Source organism: Thermobia domestica, chromosome 15 (assembly GCF_964235325.1).
Source record: "Thermobia domestica chromosome 15, izTheDome1.hap1.1, whole genome shotgun sequence".
NCBI lineage: Eukaryota > Metazoa > Arthropoda > Insecta > Zygentoma > Lepismatidae > Thermobia > Thermobia domestica.
Genome location: NC_137468.1, coordinates 128,611,383 through 128,630,840, shown reverse-complemented (window position 1 = coordinate 128,630,840; position 19,458 = coordinate 128,611,383). Strand labels below are relative to the sequence as shown.

General features: G+C 36.3%; 1 protein-coding gene across 1 annotated transcript in view; it reads left to right on the top strand.

Annotated features, from left to right (window-relative positions):
* Positions 1 to 19,458, top strand: part of LOC145671226 (cationic amino acid transporter 2-like) — a 1,570,353-nt gene that overhangs the window by 545,500 nt on the left and 1,005,395 nt on the right. Inside the window, exon 5 of the mRNA XM_081740116.1 lies at positions 4,212 to 4,316. Within this exon, the coding sequence (XP_081596242.1) occupies positions 4,212 to 4,316 (105 nt within the window). The remainder of the gene's footprint in view (positions 1 to 4,211; positions 4,317 to 19,458) is intronic.

Sequence of the window (19,458 nt, the reverse complement as noted above, 5' to 3'; positions counted from 1 at the left end):
CCTTGTAAAATATCAATGATACCTTTTGTTTAGGAAAAGTTTTTATTATAAAAAATTAAGAAACGAATTTTCCGTATCGTATTTATTTCCATATAAAGACATAATATATATAAGCAAACAGAAAATAATAATAAATACAAATATACAAACATAATAATACACATAACTGTAGAAAAATAATATATACAAGTATACACATAATAATACAACTATGGAAAAGTATACACAGAAAGAGGAAAGAAAACATTCAAATCATGATACTATATACAGAAAAATATACATTACAACTTTGACTTCGGTCTTTCTCGAGCAGCAAATTTACCACATCTTCAATATATATTTAGGATTTCTTACTAACTGTTCATATTGTTCATCAAACAAGTATTCATTTATTTCACAATAAATATGTGATTTTACATAATCATCATAAACTTCATTTCTTGTATTTTTATTTGTCATAATGCGCTAGGCTTCCGCCTTAAGTGTTAATGTGTTGACAAAAAGGCAGCTGTGTCCGAATTGATTAAAATAATTTAAGCTACACACTTGGAAACAAAAACACTCTTCGCTTTCTAGTTTAAAACACTGTCTTCAACGCAGGCTTCATCTACAAAATCACACTTACACTGGCATATGCACCTTTTTCCTTTGAACCGCACGGACAAATCCAATGGAGACTTCTGGGGTGAAAGTGGAAAATCCAATGGTGATTCACCTGATGTGCTATCTGGAGAAACACTCGCTTCTGGAAAGATTGGTTTAGTCTCATCCAATTCGTCAAATAATCACTGAATTGCTTCTTCTTCTTCTTCATTAAATTAACCGCTTCAGTGTGGGTGGCGAGTTAACTCGTGTCTTCAAAACGCACCTTTTGTGCGGATGACGCATATATACGCTTTCGTTTTGTTTTGGCTATTTTGTATTGCGTATGTCGAATATACTTGCCCATAGTATGAGTAATGTTATTCCCGACAATATTTAGTGATTTTGCGCTCACCTAGGAACCCCAAGAGACCACACAGAAAAATTGGGCTTGATCTGTTGAGGCATTTCCAAGTTTTGTGTAACCTAACAATATGATGATGATGATGATGATAACCATAAATACGACAACGACAAAATATAGTAGCTAACTAGAAGTAACAAAGATCACAATACCGAAAATTTCATTGCGATTGCTTGAGAGGTTCAAAAGTTATTAAAAGGCAACAAATTCCAAAGTTCTAAAAATTTACTCTTTTTACAGCGGTTCGCATCTGAAAATTACGCACTGAAGGGGTTAATCCGGGGAAGGTGGTCTTTCTTCTTCAACTAGCTTCCACTTTATCCCTGGAACTTGAAAACTTTCTTATGATGTTCCTGCTGCTGCTACTACTGCAGTAGATGGACGAAGTACTGGTGAGGATGCTGGTGTTGGCAGTATTAATGATGCCGAAGTTCTGATCCAACAGGTGAAGTAGGAATCAATATTGGCTCATCTCTAAAATCTATAATTTCTGCGTCTATAATATCTGAAGAAGCTGACGAAAATTACCAGGTATCCTCCTCTATAGACAAGTCCAGAGATTCTCTTAAAGGTTTAAACTTTTTCTTCTTGGGGGATTCGACCAACTCAAACAAAGAATTCCAGTCTACCTCCTTGCAGAGCTCAGTTTCTCGTTCTACCTGACTGTCAAACGACTCCATGATGATACTATGCCAGTTTTCTCTTCATACCCTATATATAAGGAATACTTTACCAAGGACGTCATATCTCCTGGTACTTTAAAACATTTTTTTCAAACACTTCCCCTACAACAATTAAAATATTTTTACATGTACTTTCCCAATTCTCTATACAATTTTCATACCTATAGAGAAAACATGTAATTTCATTTATGTTCTCATATATCATTCACCTGATCAAAACATTCTTTCAAAACATCGTTAGTGTTATTTACATTGTGCTACGGTCATTCACATCTTTCAGCAATATTCCCTCAATAATGCTATTCATATCGCGTACCAATCAATCACTTGTCATCTACGTACGAAGAAAAGTTTTACATGGCCCTTGAGCAAATAAATGTTTTATATGTTTTTAAAAGGAAATCTGTATTCATATGGTCATTTACATCTTCTATTACAACAACATTCCACAATTATTGTTATTCGCGTAAACAAAACATCTACCAGCCAACCACATATCATCTACGTAAAATAAAAGGATTACAACGAATATTCTATTATGAATACCCTTCATATTACCAAACTTCCTTTGTATTCGCATTCGATATCACATCACATTCATCCATCAATGTGACAATCTTTTGTATTCGCGTTCAGTGTCGCATCATGTTACACCATTTGTGGTGCGAAACCTTTTTTGTATTCTCCGCTGACAATGTGTCATGTACACCTACCACACCATCAAACTTCTTCTTTATTAACTGTCGGTATTCTGTGATGATTATCTACTGCAACCCCAATCTTTTTTTTTGTATTCTGCGCCGACATTGTGTGATGTTCATTTACCACACCATCAAACTTGTTTTTATTACTCTGTCGGTATTCTGTGATGTTTATCTACCGCAACCTTAGTCTTCTTTTGTATTTTTCATCGATAACGTCTTATGTTCACCTGCCGCGGTACCAAACTTGTTTTTATTATCTTGTCGGCATTCTGTGATATCTACCTGGCTCACCGTGGTCTTCTTTTCTATTTATTTTCATGTTTTAACATGTTCCTGTACCCGACAACACCATCTTTCACTTCCACCCAAACGGTTTCCAAAATGCTCGCGAAAAGTTCAGTTCGTCTCTTGAGTTCAACAGCGAAAGACGTACGAAGACCTTGCTCTGTATATGTAGCAATATTAAGGGTTTCCACAAGTTGTTAACAACGAGTATGGTATACATACGGTCCTTCAAAATACAAGTTGCTAAGCAAATAATTGAATTAAAAATAAAGATATGTCCGCATTAATAAAGTTTATTCCCTCCCCATCTTTAATTTTAATTTGATCATAATCAGCAATTGTTCAACGAGTAATTACGAGAAAATAAATAATTAAGAAACGATCTGTAAAATTAATTTGGTTACACTTTTTAATATTTTCGGAATATAATTCCTCTGAGCTTCCTATGAAAGCGATCCCTAAAATAATTTGATCACAGCATAGGTGTTCTAATCAGCTTGATATGAAATCGAAAGAATAAATTATTAACAACGAGTTTTAAATATTTCGGAATATAATTCCTTTGAGTTTTCTTTTATGAAAACGAAAGATTAAAAGATACAGGTCATTCAACCTTTCTAGAAATTATTCCATCCCTCCTAACGGTCAACCTTTCCAGAAACCAGTCTGACCATCTAACGGTTTGGCAATAGATCCTTCCCCTTCCCAGGGACCTGTTCGACCACACGTGGCCTATAGAGAAGAAAGTAGTCAGAGTACCAGTTTAATCAGACCACCTGCGGTTCTATTGTCTACTACTATACGCTCCAATACTACTGTGCGCTCTAGACATCTTTACACATACGCTGACCAACACACGGATGCAGAACTAAAATCCACTTTTGAGCCATCTGTTTATCTCCGAGTGTGTAATCTGTTGAAATCTCAAATTCGTTTTTCCATGATATTAAGATTATTACTATCGTCACTTGAGAGGAAAAGCCTATGCCTGCCTACTGAGCTGCCTTATTTCGAGAAAAGTGACATATTCTTATTGTGGCCATGTTACTCTAAGGTGAAAAATGAACGGAGATGTACTACTGAAAGGAAACTGAGTTCTATTTATTAAATTGTAGAAGCGAAAAAATAATTGGATTCGTGTAAGATTTGAAATTATTTTCCTTTGATTCTAAATTTCATACATAATGTATAAATTGTTGGACAAATTTGAACTGATTTGAAGGTTACAAGTGCCTGCATTAAAAAGAAAATGAAAAATAAACACTATGCAGCGCAACAATGCTTACTTGTGGTCTATGAATATGAACATAGAACAAGTCAATTATAAAATAATTTTAGTGCAAAAAGGTTGCAAACATATAGAAAATAGAAAAATAGTAAATCAGTTAACATACTGCATACTGTTAATTTCCTCTTGTTGCATGTATTGTCTTGTTTCTAATATAAATTTAGAGTATCTCGAGTGATTGAACACGGCTATATTCAGTGTAATTGAATCATTTTTTCTGATGCTTATGTTCTTTCTTCTTGCAGTCATATTATCTACTGGTGCAAAGGAATCGGCATTTATGAATAATGCGTTAACCATTTTAAACCTAACAACTATTTCCATTGTCATCATATCAGGCTCCATTAAAGGTAAATATATGCGGTGAAATAAGTGTGGGTGTCTTTTTTATAATATTTATTTTAATGATTGTAGGAGTAAAGATACTAACCCAATTGAAAGCTTATATACGAGATGATCATAAAACCCATTTATGTAAAGTGCATTTCAATTCTATACTTTGTAACAATATCATTCTACAGATGAAGCATTATTATCACGTAACGGTCTTCAATTAAATTATTAAATATTATACTACTTTGATGCAATGTTGTATATCTTTTTATTTACAGAATACTGATTTTGCGGGAAATATTTGATTTTTCATTCTTCTCCCACTTATAAATATTTTAGTTGCGTCAGTAGATATATGAAAATATTCATAGAACTTTGATCTTTCTACTGTTACGACAAAAATCCGTAAATAAATACGAGGTCCAATCAATAGGGGTTTCGCCTGCGTGGAGAGAGTAGAGTCAGAAGTTTGAAATTAGTACAGTTTATTTGTTCTTTTCTACATAGTCACCACGCAAAATAACAAAATTCCTCAATCAGCCTTTGCACTTCTACAGGCCACATTTATAGAAATGACATATTGGTAAGATGGCCAGTGCTCCAAAATGAAACTGATTTCAATACACTACAAATGAAAAAAGTCAGCATTAGGTCTAGTGAAAAGCTAGCCTACAGTAAAATTTGGCAGTATCCACTGAGAAGAGTTCAAATGAAATAATTCAAACAGATATACAATTCGAAAAAATATACAGTCGATAATTATTATAATTTGTGGATAGGAACATTGTCAAATTGCGTTACTGTGAATTTCCAAGAGATGCAAAACCATTAAGAGAGAAGGAGAAATCAATAGCCATATAAGTGTGCAGACTTGTGTCTCGATATTTTGGTATATTCTAGTGCTAATTTAAATTTTTCATAAGAAGAAAATATTAGGAAGTGAGACATACGAAAAGTGATAAAATAACGTACCTGTATGTTGAGAAAATTTAAACAAACCGTAAAGAGTATTGCAAACTATCGTGTATAACAGTATTAGAGTTCTATTCTTGTATGTTCCTATTCGGGAAGACAGATATAACAGTATTGGGTTCGTGTCCCTGTAAGGGCTTAAACAGATATAACAGTATTGGGTTCGTCTCTCGTGGGTTAATGTTTTAGAAAACAAATCTAATGGTATCTGGTTTGATCCCTGAACGTCCTTGTACTGATTCATAAAACTAAACAGACTCTCGGATTGGACGATACCAACCCACACGTACATATGTTAAGGAACTGAGAACTACAATAGTGGGAGTAGGGATTCGAACCATGGGTTATTGCGATTAGGTTATACTGTGGTCGTGGTATATTCCTGTGTCCACCTCAGCAGAATCAGCTCATTGTTCCCAATAGTGGTTACCTAGTTTTACGGTCAGAAGTTCGGGGGACATTGGGTGAAGTATACCTGTTCTTACTCCTTATATTCTGTAACTGAAAACAATCTCATTGCAGTGCCGGAGCTGTAAACATAATAAAATATATGCATGCACAATGCTTAGCCCATGCCATAAAATATCATCGCATAACATGCACACTTTCACACTCATTGTGGTGTTACTTGATATAATAATTAACACCCACCGAATATATATATATATATATATATATATATATATATATATATATATATATATTAGCTTTTTAATTATCACTAGACTTCGGATTTTTGCATATTTGCCTATTTTTTTCTTGATGTGATGTTGATATGCTCTTTAAACAAAAATTTGTTTCAGGTGTTTTGGGGTAAAATAGGATAGTTTTTTAGTCCATATATTTGCATGTTTCGGAGGTTAGTATATATTTATGTCGTTACTGGATATAAATGAATATTTAAAGGAACGACCAAATTAATAATTTATAAAGTCCAATAACTTTCTTCGTACATAGAATTTCAAGATTCTAATATAAATAGACTTAAGACCCTGAAATGGTTCATTGGTGTTGGTTTAGAATATTTTCCAAGGTCATGTCAAAGGAGAATAAGAAAAGGGTAAGTGAATCATCCTCCCGGTAATGATACATACAGTTACCTTTCTGGAAGAAGCTATTAATAACGGTGTCAAATCACCTACAACAAAATTTTCTCTTCAACCATCTCGGAAGTTAAAGTTGACAGTATTGTATATATATATATATATATATATATATATATATATATATATATATATATATATATATATATATATATATATATATATATATATATTTGAAATTGTGTGATCCTGTGACAGTATAAGAATACCGAAATAAAAATCTTCTAGAAGTTATCTTCTGAAACAATGGATTGAAGTCAATAGAAGTTATAAATTTAAGAAGAAAATATATTTTGCAAAGTGTATGTTAAACAAGTAATATTTTTAAAGTTGTAAGTAAGTAAGCTTGTTGTCAGAAGAGGATATTTCCATTTTGTTCGACAGCAAAAGCTTAAATTTCAGCAGCGCTCTATTTTTTGGCCTTCTTATATTTTCATCGCAGTTTCAATTCTGGTAAGGAGTAACTATGAAACAACTCAGATTTCTTTTACATACTCGAATGAGTTTATCTCAAAGAAACCGTTAAAAAATGAACACATTGGAAAATCAGCTGTACAATTAATTAAAATATTTGTTTTACAAAATCTAAAACTTCTCGCAGCAGTTACTTTCTGAGATAAGGAGATAAATTCCCGAGTTTTCTCTTAAGGAATTTAACAGAGTACTTAAGTATAAGCCTGTGTTGCTTTGATATGCACCTCGATCTCTCGAAACGTAAGTTTCCTACTAACTACGTCTTCTGTTACGTTTTCGATAACTTTCCTTTCTTTCCATTCATGCACCATGTCTCGCTCAAATCAGTTTATTCCATTTAAAGTATCAATATTATACATTGTAAATTATTGCTGTTTGAAACGGACAATGTTACGCTAGAAAAAATTATTCCTGAATTTACAAATAATTGGATACAAAAAGTAATTTCAAGTGGATTTATTTTCTTTTATACAATATAGTAGTACATTAATACTTCTTTTTGGTACAGCTTTCAATACAGTAAAAACTGCCTTCAACAGGCTCCTTATTAAACGAAAATTTATCTTAAACGGAAATATTTCACGGTCCCATGAATTTAAAGGTTAAAAAGACGTGTTATATTCTCTTGAATAAGCGGAACTTGTATTACGAACAACGGATGTAAAAATATACGTTTTATGGAAATTTTCTAGTTCCGGAATGCAGCGTTTAGAAAAATTTTAGACATTCTCTGAGAGGTTAGGTATATGAACTACGTTGTCTGTAAAGGTCTTCATTTTCTTGTTACCCTACTTACACATTTAACCTTTAGTTCACCGCCATGTAAGGTCCTATTTACTATGCGAACTTTTGAACAAAGTGCAATTTACATTGTTATTTTCAACTAGTTCTCTAGAGACATGGAACAAGAAGCATAATATACATAATAGATCAAAAGGGAACCAAAAATAGAGGGAGGAGCCCTGAAAAGGATATATATATATATTCATCCTCACGGCATTGTCAAGGCTCTATATTTGTATTTTACATTTAAAGTTGCAACCGGGTGTTTCTGACTGCCGTATTCGGTAGCCCGATCATCACCCTTGTTCTTCGCGCGCACAGTCATTCGAAGAACTGAAAACGTACTCTATACACAAACAGTTTATGGTTGTAAACTCGGAAAGCCAGGTACTTCTGCTTGTCAAGGTCCAAAAGTGGGAGAAAAAAGGATGTGTAGAATGTAAAGAGGGTGCAACAGTGACTGATGCTTGTAAGGGAACATTCATTTGTAGTTCGTGCACATTCCGCCTGTAGCGCTACTGTGGCACAACGTATATTGTAACTGTATAAGTCTTGTACACCGCTAGTAGGTTTATTGGCGTTAGTGACGACCGAAACTATGTTGTCAGCTCTGACTGCGAAAAGGCACTGCCGTGCCGCTTTTGCTTTTCTTTTTTCCCCTTTTTCATTTGTGTGACGCCAAACATGTTGTTTTTGCTTGTTGCACGCGCTGAACGGGTTCCTGCGAGCGAAGTATTTAAGAAGTTGACTACATTTTCTTGTTTGCGATAGTTTTAAATTGGTTAACTGTTGAAAAATATACGAAAATAAAGCTGTACTTGTTAAGGTATATTAGTCGACGACGTAGCTACTGACAGTGTTGATTACAGATTTTCTCGAGGAAGAATTTAATTACAGTAGAGGTGAAAAGGAGACGTCCATTTAGACAGCCCCCCCCTTATCAGACCTAATCGGAAATGGTCTCAATCGTTTGTACAGAAATGTGCAGGCGAAATTTTCGTTTGTACACAATTAGGGGCGCCGCCAGAACGAAAACAAAGTGCGGGCTGTCTAAATGGTAGCCCCTCCACCATGTCCAATTCAATCACAAATTGTCGCAATCGTTCCTACATCGTTTGTACAGAAATGTGCAGGCGAGATTTTCGTTTGTACACAATTAATGGCGCCCCCAGAACGAAAAAAAAGTGGGGTCTGTCAAAATGGTATCCCCTCCACCATGTCCAATTTAATCACAAATTGTCGCAATCGTTCCTACATCGTTTGTACAGAAATGTGCAGGCGATATTTTCGTTTGTACACAATTAATGGCGCCGCCAGAACGAAAACAAAGTGGGGGGAGTCTAAATGGTAGCTCCTCCACCATGTCCAATTCAATCACAAATTGTCGCAATCGTTCCTACATCGTTTGTACAGAAATGTGCAGGCGAGATTTTCGTTTGTACACATTTAATGGCACCCCCAGAACGAAAACAAAGGGGGCGGGCTGTCTAAACGGTAGCCCCTCCACCACGTCCAATTCAATCACAAATTGTCGCAATCGTTCCTACATCGTTTGTACAGAAATGTGCAGGCGAGATTCTCTTTTGTACACAATTAATGACGTCGCCAGAACGAAAACAAACTGGGGGGCTGTCTAAATGGTAGCCCCTCCACGATGTCCAATTCAACCAAAAATTGTCGCAATCGTTCCTACATCGTTTGTACAGAAATGTGCAGGCGAAATTTTTGTTTGTACACAATTAGGGGCGCCGCCAGAACGAAATCAAAGTGGGGTCTGTCTAAATGGTATCCCCTCCACCATGTCCAATTCAACCAAAAATTGTCGCAATCGTTCCTACATCGTTTGTACAGAAATGTGCAGGCGAAATTTTTGTTTGTACACAATTAGGGGGGCCGCCAGAACGAAAACAATGTGGGGGCTGTCTAAATGGTATCCCCTCCACTATGTCCAATTCAATCACAAATTGTCACAATCGTTTCTATATCGTTTGTACAGAAATGTGCAGGCTAAATTTTTGTTTGTACATTTTTAAGGGCGCCGCCAGAACGAAAACAAAGTGGGGGCTGTTTAAGTGATAGCCCCCCCAACCATGTCCAATTCAAGCAAAAATCATCGCAATCGTTTGTACATCATTTGTATAGAAATGTGCAGGCGAAATTTTCGTTTGTACACAATTAGGGGCGCCGCCAGAATGAAAACAAAGTGGGGTCTGTCTAAATGGTAGCCCTCCCATTCCCAATTTAATCATAAATTGTAGCAATTGTTTCTACATCATTTGTACAGAAATGCGCAAGCCAAATTTTCGTTTGTACACTATTAGCAGCGCAGTCAGAACAAACACAAAGTGGGGGCTGTCTAAATGGTAGCCACCCACCATGTCCAATTCAAGAAAAATAGTCGCAATCGTTTCTACATCATTTGTACAAAAATGTGCAGACGAAATTTTTGTTTGTACATAATTAGGAGCGCCGTAAAAACTGAAACAAATTGGGGGCTGTCTAAGTGGTAGCCCTTCCAAATGTTCAATTCAATCACAAATTGTCGCAATCGTTTCCACATCGTTTCTACAGAAATGTGAAGGCTAAATTTTCGTTTGTACATAATTAAGGGCGCCGCCAGAACGAAAACAAAGTGGGGGCTGTCTAAGAGGTAGCCCCCCACCATGTCCAATTCAAGCACAAATCGTCGCAATCGTTTGTACATCATTTGTACAGAAATGTGCAGGCGAAATTTTCGTTTGTACACAATTAGGAGCGCCGCCAGAACAAAAATAATGTGAGGGCTGTCTAAATGGTAGCCCCTATTTCCAATTAAATCACAAATTGTCACAATCGTTTCTATATCTTTTGTACAAAAATGTGCAGGCTACGTTTTTATTTGTACATAATTAAGGGCGCCGCCAGAATGGAAACAAAGTGGAGTCTGTCTAAATGGTAGTCCCCCCCCATGTCCAATTCAATCAAAAATTGTCGCAATCGTTTCTACATCGTTTGTACAGAAATGTGCATGCGAAATTTTCGTTTGTACATAAATAGGGGCGCCGCCAGGGCGAAAACAAAGTGGGGGCTTTCTAAGTGATAGCCCAACCACCATGTTCAATTCAATCACAAATTGTCGCAATCGTTTGTACATCGTTTGTACAGAAATATGCAGGCGAAATTTTTGTTTGTACACAATTAGGGGCGAGGGCAGAACGAAAACAAAGTGGGGGGCTGTCTAAATTGTAGCCCCCGCCACTATGTGCAATTGAACCACAAATTGTCGCAATCGTTTGAATATAGTTATACAGAAATGTGCAGGCGAGATCTTAGTTTGTACACAATTAGGGGCACCGCCAGAACGAAAACAAAGTGGGGGCTGTCTAAATGGTAGCCCTCCCACTAGGTTCAATTCAACCACAAACTGTCGCACTTGTTTGTACGCCTTTGTACATAAATGTGCAGCTGAAATTTTCGTTTCCACATAAATGTGGCTCCGCCGAAACGATAACAAACTATGAGCTCTCTAATTGATAGCCCTCCCACCATGTCGAATTCAACGACAAACTGTCGCACTTGTTTGTTATGGTTTGGCACAGAAATTTGCAGGCGAAATTTTCGTTTGTATACAATTGCGGCGTGCCAAAACGATAACAAAGTATAGGCTGCCTAATTTTTAGCACCTCCCTACGTCCGATTCAAAAGAAAATTATCTCAATTGTTTGTACATCGTTTGAGCAGTAATGTGCAGGCGAAAGTTTTTTTTCCTACGCTATCAGGTGCGTGGACAAAACGAAAAAAAGGGGAGTTTTCTAAATGCTAGCCCCACCATGTTCGATTGAACCACAAATTGTCGCGATCGTTTATACATCGTTTGTGCAGAAATGTGCAGGTAAAATTTTCGTTTGTATTAAATAATATACGGATGTGAGTATTTTTAATATCTGCGATCAACGTTAACCGGTTTGAATAACGGTTGCTGAGTTTGAAAATGGTACCTATTACACTAGTCGAAAAAAAATTCTTTTTCTCTGGCGCACGGAAGAAAATACTTGATTCTAATAGAACTTTTCACGTAGAATTCGAATCTGCAATCGGTTTTTCTCCATCATCCTCAGTTTTCCCGTGACAGAGGTGTTTTCGGAAAATTTCCCCTCAAATTTCTTTTCTTTTTCTTTTTTCTTTTTTTAGAACCATTTTCATACTTGTAGATTGGGTACCTTAGGTATATAAACGCACAAATTATATTGTGTATTAGCTTGGTTTATACTTAGTAAGCCCTCTAAGTTTCATAAGAATAGCATTATTCTATCTAGAGAAATAAACATATTTATATAAAAAATATGCTTTGTGTACTGTTCATTTTACAATATTCATTAGTGCAGATAAAATCACATATAACTTCCACGAAAATTACAATACAAGCACGGTTTATATCTTATTAGATTTGAAATAAAACATATTTTCAATGATGTATACACCGTGTCACCATTTTATATCTACTTAATAAATATTACAATAGAAGTGAGTGGTATCTTCTTAAATGGACACATACTTACCTCAACTAATATGTTTTAGTTGTCGATTTTCTTCTGTGTTTGGTTTCTGGAACATCTCTTTTAAGTGTCCAACAGTAATCAGCTAGCATTTTTGAACTTCACTGTCACTGGTATCTCTTCTCCATGGAGGAATTGTCCTGATGAAAATGTTCCCCATACCCATCACTAACAGCACCAAGGTTTTCAGGAAAGAAATGCAGGTGGGAGTCTAGAAAGTGAACTTTAAGGGACATGTTGCAACCCATTTCATTGAATGATTGCCGGAAATCACTCACAATTTCACGGTAATTTGGGGGTTTCTTTTTTCCTAAAAAATTCTCTGTTAAACATTTAAAGGGACACCAAGCTGCTTTCTCAACCAGAGTTAAGAGATCCTCAAATTTTTGGTCACGAATCAAACATCTTTTTTGGGGGTCTACAAAAATCCCTAGCGTCACTAACCCGAGGAATTTTTTCCTTGAGGTAACAAGATCCTACATTACTTTTGTCCATTGCCCTAACAAAGTTTTTGAAGAGCCCCAACTTTATGTGAAGAGGAGGTAGAATTATCTAATCAGGGCTCACCAGTGAGGAATAAACAGCATTCTTCTGTCCAGGAGTTAATACATGCGTTGGCCATTCCTTCTTGATGTAATGTTCCGCTTTGTTCCTGCTGTCCCATTCGCAGAGGAAACAACATTTCGTATAACCAAGCTGCAAATCCATTAACAAAGAAATGACTTGTAAATCACAGCAAACGGTCCATTTGTATTTCTCATACTGAATTTTTTCTAACACTATTTCGATGTTTTCATAGGTTTCCTTCATATTAGTTGCATAAGCCAAAGGCACTGAAGGAAATTTGTTGCCATTGTGCAAAAGGACAGCCTTAAAACTAGTTTTCGAAGAGTCAATAAGCAATCTCCACTCTGTACTTATATGTCCATGTCCAAGTGTATCCAGCACAGCACAGACATTATTACAATACACTAAATCATTTTCTTGAGAATAATAGTTCTGAAACTCTGTATGAAGGTTTCGAAAAATACACACTTTAGTGTCACGATGGAGCAGATTCCAGCCTTAAGTTTAGAATCAAGAAGTTCTGTCTGTGTCTTGGAGAGTTTTAAATCCCGTACGAGGTCATTTAGTTCACCCGGAGTTATCAGATGGGGATCCAATGTAGATGTGCTTCCTACATAAGTAGGATCATCATCTTCATTTGGAACTTCAATAGTTGCCTCAAGTACGTAATCCTCATTTACCGTAAGACGAGGAGGAGGTTCTGGTACAGGTAATTCTTCACTGTCTGGAACTGGCCTGATTGCTGATGGCAAATTAGGGTACTGTACTGTGTGGTTAGATTTACTGCTTATTTCTTTTATCTGTCATACAAAAGTAGCAGTCTGAAGAATGATCTTTTCGTTCCCTCCAGATCATCGGTACTGCGAAGTTCATGTTTCGTCCACCATTTGCCCACCCAGTCAAACGTTTCACGCAAGTACAACAAATGTAGTGAGGAACCCAGTTCTTATCCTGGTCTCCTACACAGCAACCAAAATATAACTGATAACACTTCCTCACAAGTGGAGTAAAACATCGACGTTGTGATTTAAATATCAGCTCCCCACACACATAACAGAAATTGTCCGGTTTATTTACACACTTCCTTGACATCTTGTATCACACACATACACACAGGAATCTACACTCCATCAAATTCCCACAAAATCCCTCTAGAAATTCCCTCATACAAAAATGGTGACATGGTGTACACATCATTGAAAATGTTTTATTGGAAGTCCAATGAGGTATAAACCGTGATATATTGTAATTTTCGTGGAAATTATATGTGTTGAAGACCGACCCGACCCCACCCGTGACCCGAATTCACTGACCAGACCCGACAACCGGACCAGAGCTGACCCGATTGGCCCGACCCAAAGTGACCCGAGTGAACCAACCCGAGGTGACCTAACCCGACAACCGACCCGAGTGACCTGACCTTACAATCTAACCAGTTTGAAATAGCTACAACCTTACAAAACTGCCACCAGAAAAAAAATGCTGACCAATTCTTATGCATAAACCATTGTTTCGGCTTTTTTATTTGTAGTATAATTATCCTCCTCCTCCTCCTCAGTGTTCTGCCATTAATGACAGGAAAGTTTCCGTGAACTAGGTAAGAAGCTTCCATTTTTGCAATTTCCCACTAATATCTGCCTCGCAACCCAACATAAAGTACCACCCTCCTTATTACAATCTATCAATTGCAACCTTCTTACACACTCTCTCTCTCCTGATATCACTCCCTTTACTACATCTCTCAGAATGCAATCCCTTAGCAAGATCGAAACTTGTGATCCGTCCATTTTTTCGCTTCCTTATATCGTCTAATATTACTCTCGTCTCTTGCATTTTTTCAGCATTTCCTAATTCGTTTTCCTCTCTACCCTGCTAACCTTCTTTATTTTACTCCACATCCAAATTTCCAAGGTTAAAATTTAGGCAATCAACTTCGAAAGTCAAAATAAAATTTGACTGAGTTCTGAAGACAAGTTCTGAAGACTAAAAGAATAAACGTTCTGAAGACAACATTATTTTCTAGTAAGGAATGTATATAGAACTTCTTTTAATATTTTTTGCTGTGTAACAAACAAAAATTTCATCACGTTAACATTCCGATTTTTCTATTTAAAAACAGCGTTGCTGTCTGATAGAATCATAAGGAACTAATTGCACTGAAATATCATTCTGTAGGGAATTACCTTTTATTTTTTCTTGATTAATTTATCTAGAAGATATTTGCAACATTATATAAAATAGCAAGTATTTTATTGCGGAGAAAGTCAAATCACTGCCGCAGCAATAATAATAATAATAATAATAATAATAATAATAATACTAATAATAATAATAATAATAATAATAATAATAATAATAATAATAATAATAATAATAATAATAACCTGAAGATCACCAAGAAAGTTCTGTCTCTTTGTGGAGGTCTGTGTTCAATTGGCCCTCACACCATGAGTTGAATGCGAATGGATATAAGGTGAACGTCAGACGAGACGAGACGAGACAGAATTTTCATGAAGGTGTACGAGATGAGACAGAGCTCTTTCAATAGAAACATATGCACTTTTCGAGACAAGACTACCTTCACGAAACATTTTCAAGACGAGAATGCCCCTAACCTGGTCTCGTGAGCAACACTAGTAAGTATATCCAACATACTACCTGGTTGTGGCTGTTCAGATACACCGTGAACGTGCGTAAGGACAGTGAACATGGGACCTTCACAGTGCGAAATAAGGGCTTGTTTGCTGTACGAGTTCAAATTGCTGCTTCGCGGGGCGGAAGATATGACAGGCCTTTGATGAGGGTGTCGTGACTACGCGGAGAGTGCAGTGGTATGACGGTTTAAGGACGGTGATGAAACACTCGAAGACGCACCACGTGCCGGCAGACAAACAGATGTTCAAAATAAAGATCTTCAGGCAGAAATTGAGGCGAAGACAGACATGTGAGGAACTGGTACTACATTTCAGTGTAAGTGGAGAAACCATTCGGCACCATCACCATCAACTTGGGAAGCACTGCAAGTTGGGTTGATGGGTCCTACATGATTTGACTTGGAGCCAGAAAACAACGCGAGCAGACACTTGTGTTTCTTTTGTGTCTCGTTTGAGGAAGGAGCAATTTCTGGACAGGGTGTTGACATGTGATGGGAAGTGGGTTCTGTACGAAGCTCCACGGCGCCGTCATTGTTGGTTAGCATCCCATGAACAGGTTCAAAAACAGCCCAAGCCAGCACTACACCAGAATAAGGTTCTCCTGTGCATTTTGTGTATTGCTCGAGGCATCGTCCATCGGGAACTGCTACCAGCTGGTCAGATCATCAATGCAACTGTGTACTGTCACTGTGTACTGTCTGGATCCAGCAGTTCCGAATCGCAAAGGTGTCCTCCTGTTACAAGGCAACGCTAAGCCCCACGTGGCTAAAATGACCTAATACATCATTCTACGCCTTGGATGGAAAACACTATTGGATCCGCCATACTTCACGGACATTGTACCGTCCGATTATCACCTGTTCCATTCCTTGGACAATCACCTTGGAGAACGCCAATTCAAATCCCTAGTAGAGGTTCAATATGCACTTGATACCTTCTTCACTTCACGTCCCACCAAGTTCGACTGCGATTGAATCCATAGCCTTCCAGAACGTCGGCAGAAGGTCGTCGAGGCTGATGGAGACGATTTTTGATATTCCAGGTACGTCTTAGGTTACATACCAATGTTCGAAGGTGTTGGTGAAAAGGCGGCGGAACTTTCTTGGGCACTCTTAAAGTTATAATAATAATAATAATAATAATAATAATAATAATAATAATAATAATAATAATAATAATAATAATAATAATAATGATGTGTCCTGCCCAAAGGCAGATGTTTGACCCGAAGGTCCATGGGTATTGATTCCAGCTCGTACCAAGTAAGTTTTCTGGTGGACAAACACCATGTGCATGGGTTTTCACGGTGTTCTCCCATTTCCTCCCACTTTCTTCATTCAACCACTTCAATTATTTCTCATCATCACTGTCTCTCTTAGCGTTGGTGGATAACGTGGGACGTTAATTAGATATTTCCTTTCAATTTCACTGAATGTGACATTTAACTTGACATAGAAACGCAGAAAGGAAAAAAGTCAGAAGTAATATTACAATGATTACAATGCCAATTAGTTAATATAGGGTTAAATTAAAATTTTATTACTATTTCACCTTCAATTAGTCACAATTATCATTCATTCACCAACTTCGAATTGAATTCTACAACAAAGCTTCTTATAGTATTCCGTATAGAAAATAAGTGAAGAATGTGACGACCCGACACGAATGACCCGACACGAGCTAATCCGACTGACCCGACCCGACACATTTGAGAGCACTATCAGAGGGGTACTATTTACAGTACAATTTATTTTGTATGGTTTAGCATACTTTAAGGCTACCATACTTTTTGAAAACAGAAAAAACGGGACATCTTACAAATTAGTAGTAAATATTGCATTTTGTATTAATTTTATCTTTCGAATTTTACTACAGTATCGCACTAGTTATACAACTTAAAATAATGTATTATTATAGTCCATACTTAATCAACAGTGCTAAAAATTATTATAGAAGCTAGAAGCTGTTATACAATATAAACGCAGTCAGTGAACATACAATATTTAGGCAAAAATTATATTTTCAATATTATTACACATACCACCTATACATGCTCTACATGTCTATAAAGAAAAAAATCCAGATTTATGAAGTTGTTTTCAAATTTCAATAGACTGATTTATTTTTGTTAACCTACATTGCGAACTAAAAGAAAGCAATTTGCATAATTGTTTTTCTGAAGCAGAAAAAAAATGTGTTTTCGGGGCTGATCTGCAACGTCACAAGAATTTGTTGCCACCTCGGGGTATACATTCTTACTTTTAGTGATAAGAGTGCTACTTAGGAGGATTTAAACATTGCATGTTATATCCGGGGAAGCAGCGATTGGAATAATAATAAAGATTAGAATGAAATTGTTCCTATAGTATTGTCGGAATCGAAAGCAAAAGGAATAAATCGATTTTATTATCTTTTCAGAAATTTTGATATGTAATTAATAATAATAATAATAATAATAATAATAATAATAATAATAATAATAATAATAATAATAATAATAATAATAATAATAATAATAATAATAATAATAAAGAAAAAACAGGACAAGAAGGAACATTTCTGCACACCGCAACAAATTTTAAGAAACCTGGGCGTATGGTAGCCTTACATACTTATTTGCATGCGGAGTGTCAGTACGGAGCCACTACGTAGCAGAGTTGAAACAAAACTTCGTAAATAGGTTGCCAACTCAGGAAAACAAAATTACCGGCACACCCTCACAATTCTCTGTACAAATGAGAAACTGAAGACTGTATTGATCGTTATTGTATTTACCAGGGATTGCCACTTGTTTAAAATTATCGAAACAGATGAATAATACTGGATATTAATCTTTATGTAACAATAGTTGATTTATAAAATGAAATTTACTCTATAAACTTACACTTCAAACAAAGGAAATTGCTTTAAAAAGTCATTTTCTACTCTCAATAAATGTATAAAATTATTTTACAATAAAATATAAGTGTTATCAAATTTGTTATGTTAAATAAATAAAAAAAACTGCCATACATTAAAAAAATATCGATAATGTATAATACAACGGAAATTTGTGTTTGTAAAGGCACTGTTGAAAAATTTCGATGTTCAATGTTATATTCTGGATTGCAGATTCCAAAATACCGGTCAGAAGGGGGCTAATAAGAAGTTTGTACCGGTCATCGGCCTTAATCAAAATCACAGCAAATACCGGCCAGTTAGCAACTCCACTCGTAAATCAGAATGCTGAATGCACCAAAATACTTCACCATGTATTCTATAGTTTCTGCAAAATCAGCTTAATGAAGATGATCAAATAAAACAAAATACTGTGTTATAATTTTCCTTTTAACAGTCTACTTTGTGAAAAAAGCATGTAATTCTATCATCCTTAGAATAAGATAATATAGTGAATCACACGATAGTGTGAACATACCAAGCAACACAATAGTGTGAACAAAGTCCTGTTAGAAAAATACTCCATAGATGTGACACATTTTTTAATGTTTCTACCATTTATACAGTCCCCCACATTGTTTTCGTTCTGGCGGCGCCCCTAATAGAATACAAAGGAAAATTTCGCCTGCACATTTCTGTGCAAATGATGTACAAGCGATTGATATAATTTGCGATTGAATTGGATATGGTGGGAGCTACCATTTAGACAGCCCCACTTTGTTTTCGTTCTGGCGGCGCCTCTAATTGTGTAAAAAAGAAAATTTCGCCTGCACATTTCTGTACAAACGACGTACAAACGATTGTGACAATTTGTGATTGAATTGGACATGGTGGGGGGGGCTACCACTTAGACAGCCCCCAATTTGTTTTCGTTCTGGCGGCGCCTTTAATTGTGTACAAACAAACATTTCCCCTGCAAATTTCTGTACAAACGAAGTACAAACGATTGCGACAATTTGTGATTCAATTGGACATGTTTTTGGGAAGCTACCACTTAGAGAGCCCCCAGTTTGTTTTCGTTCTGGCGGCGCGCTTATTTGTGTACAAAGAAACATTTCGCCTGCACATTTCTGTACAAACGAAGTACACACGATGCGAAAATTTGTGACTCAACTGGACATGGTGGGGGGCTAC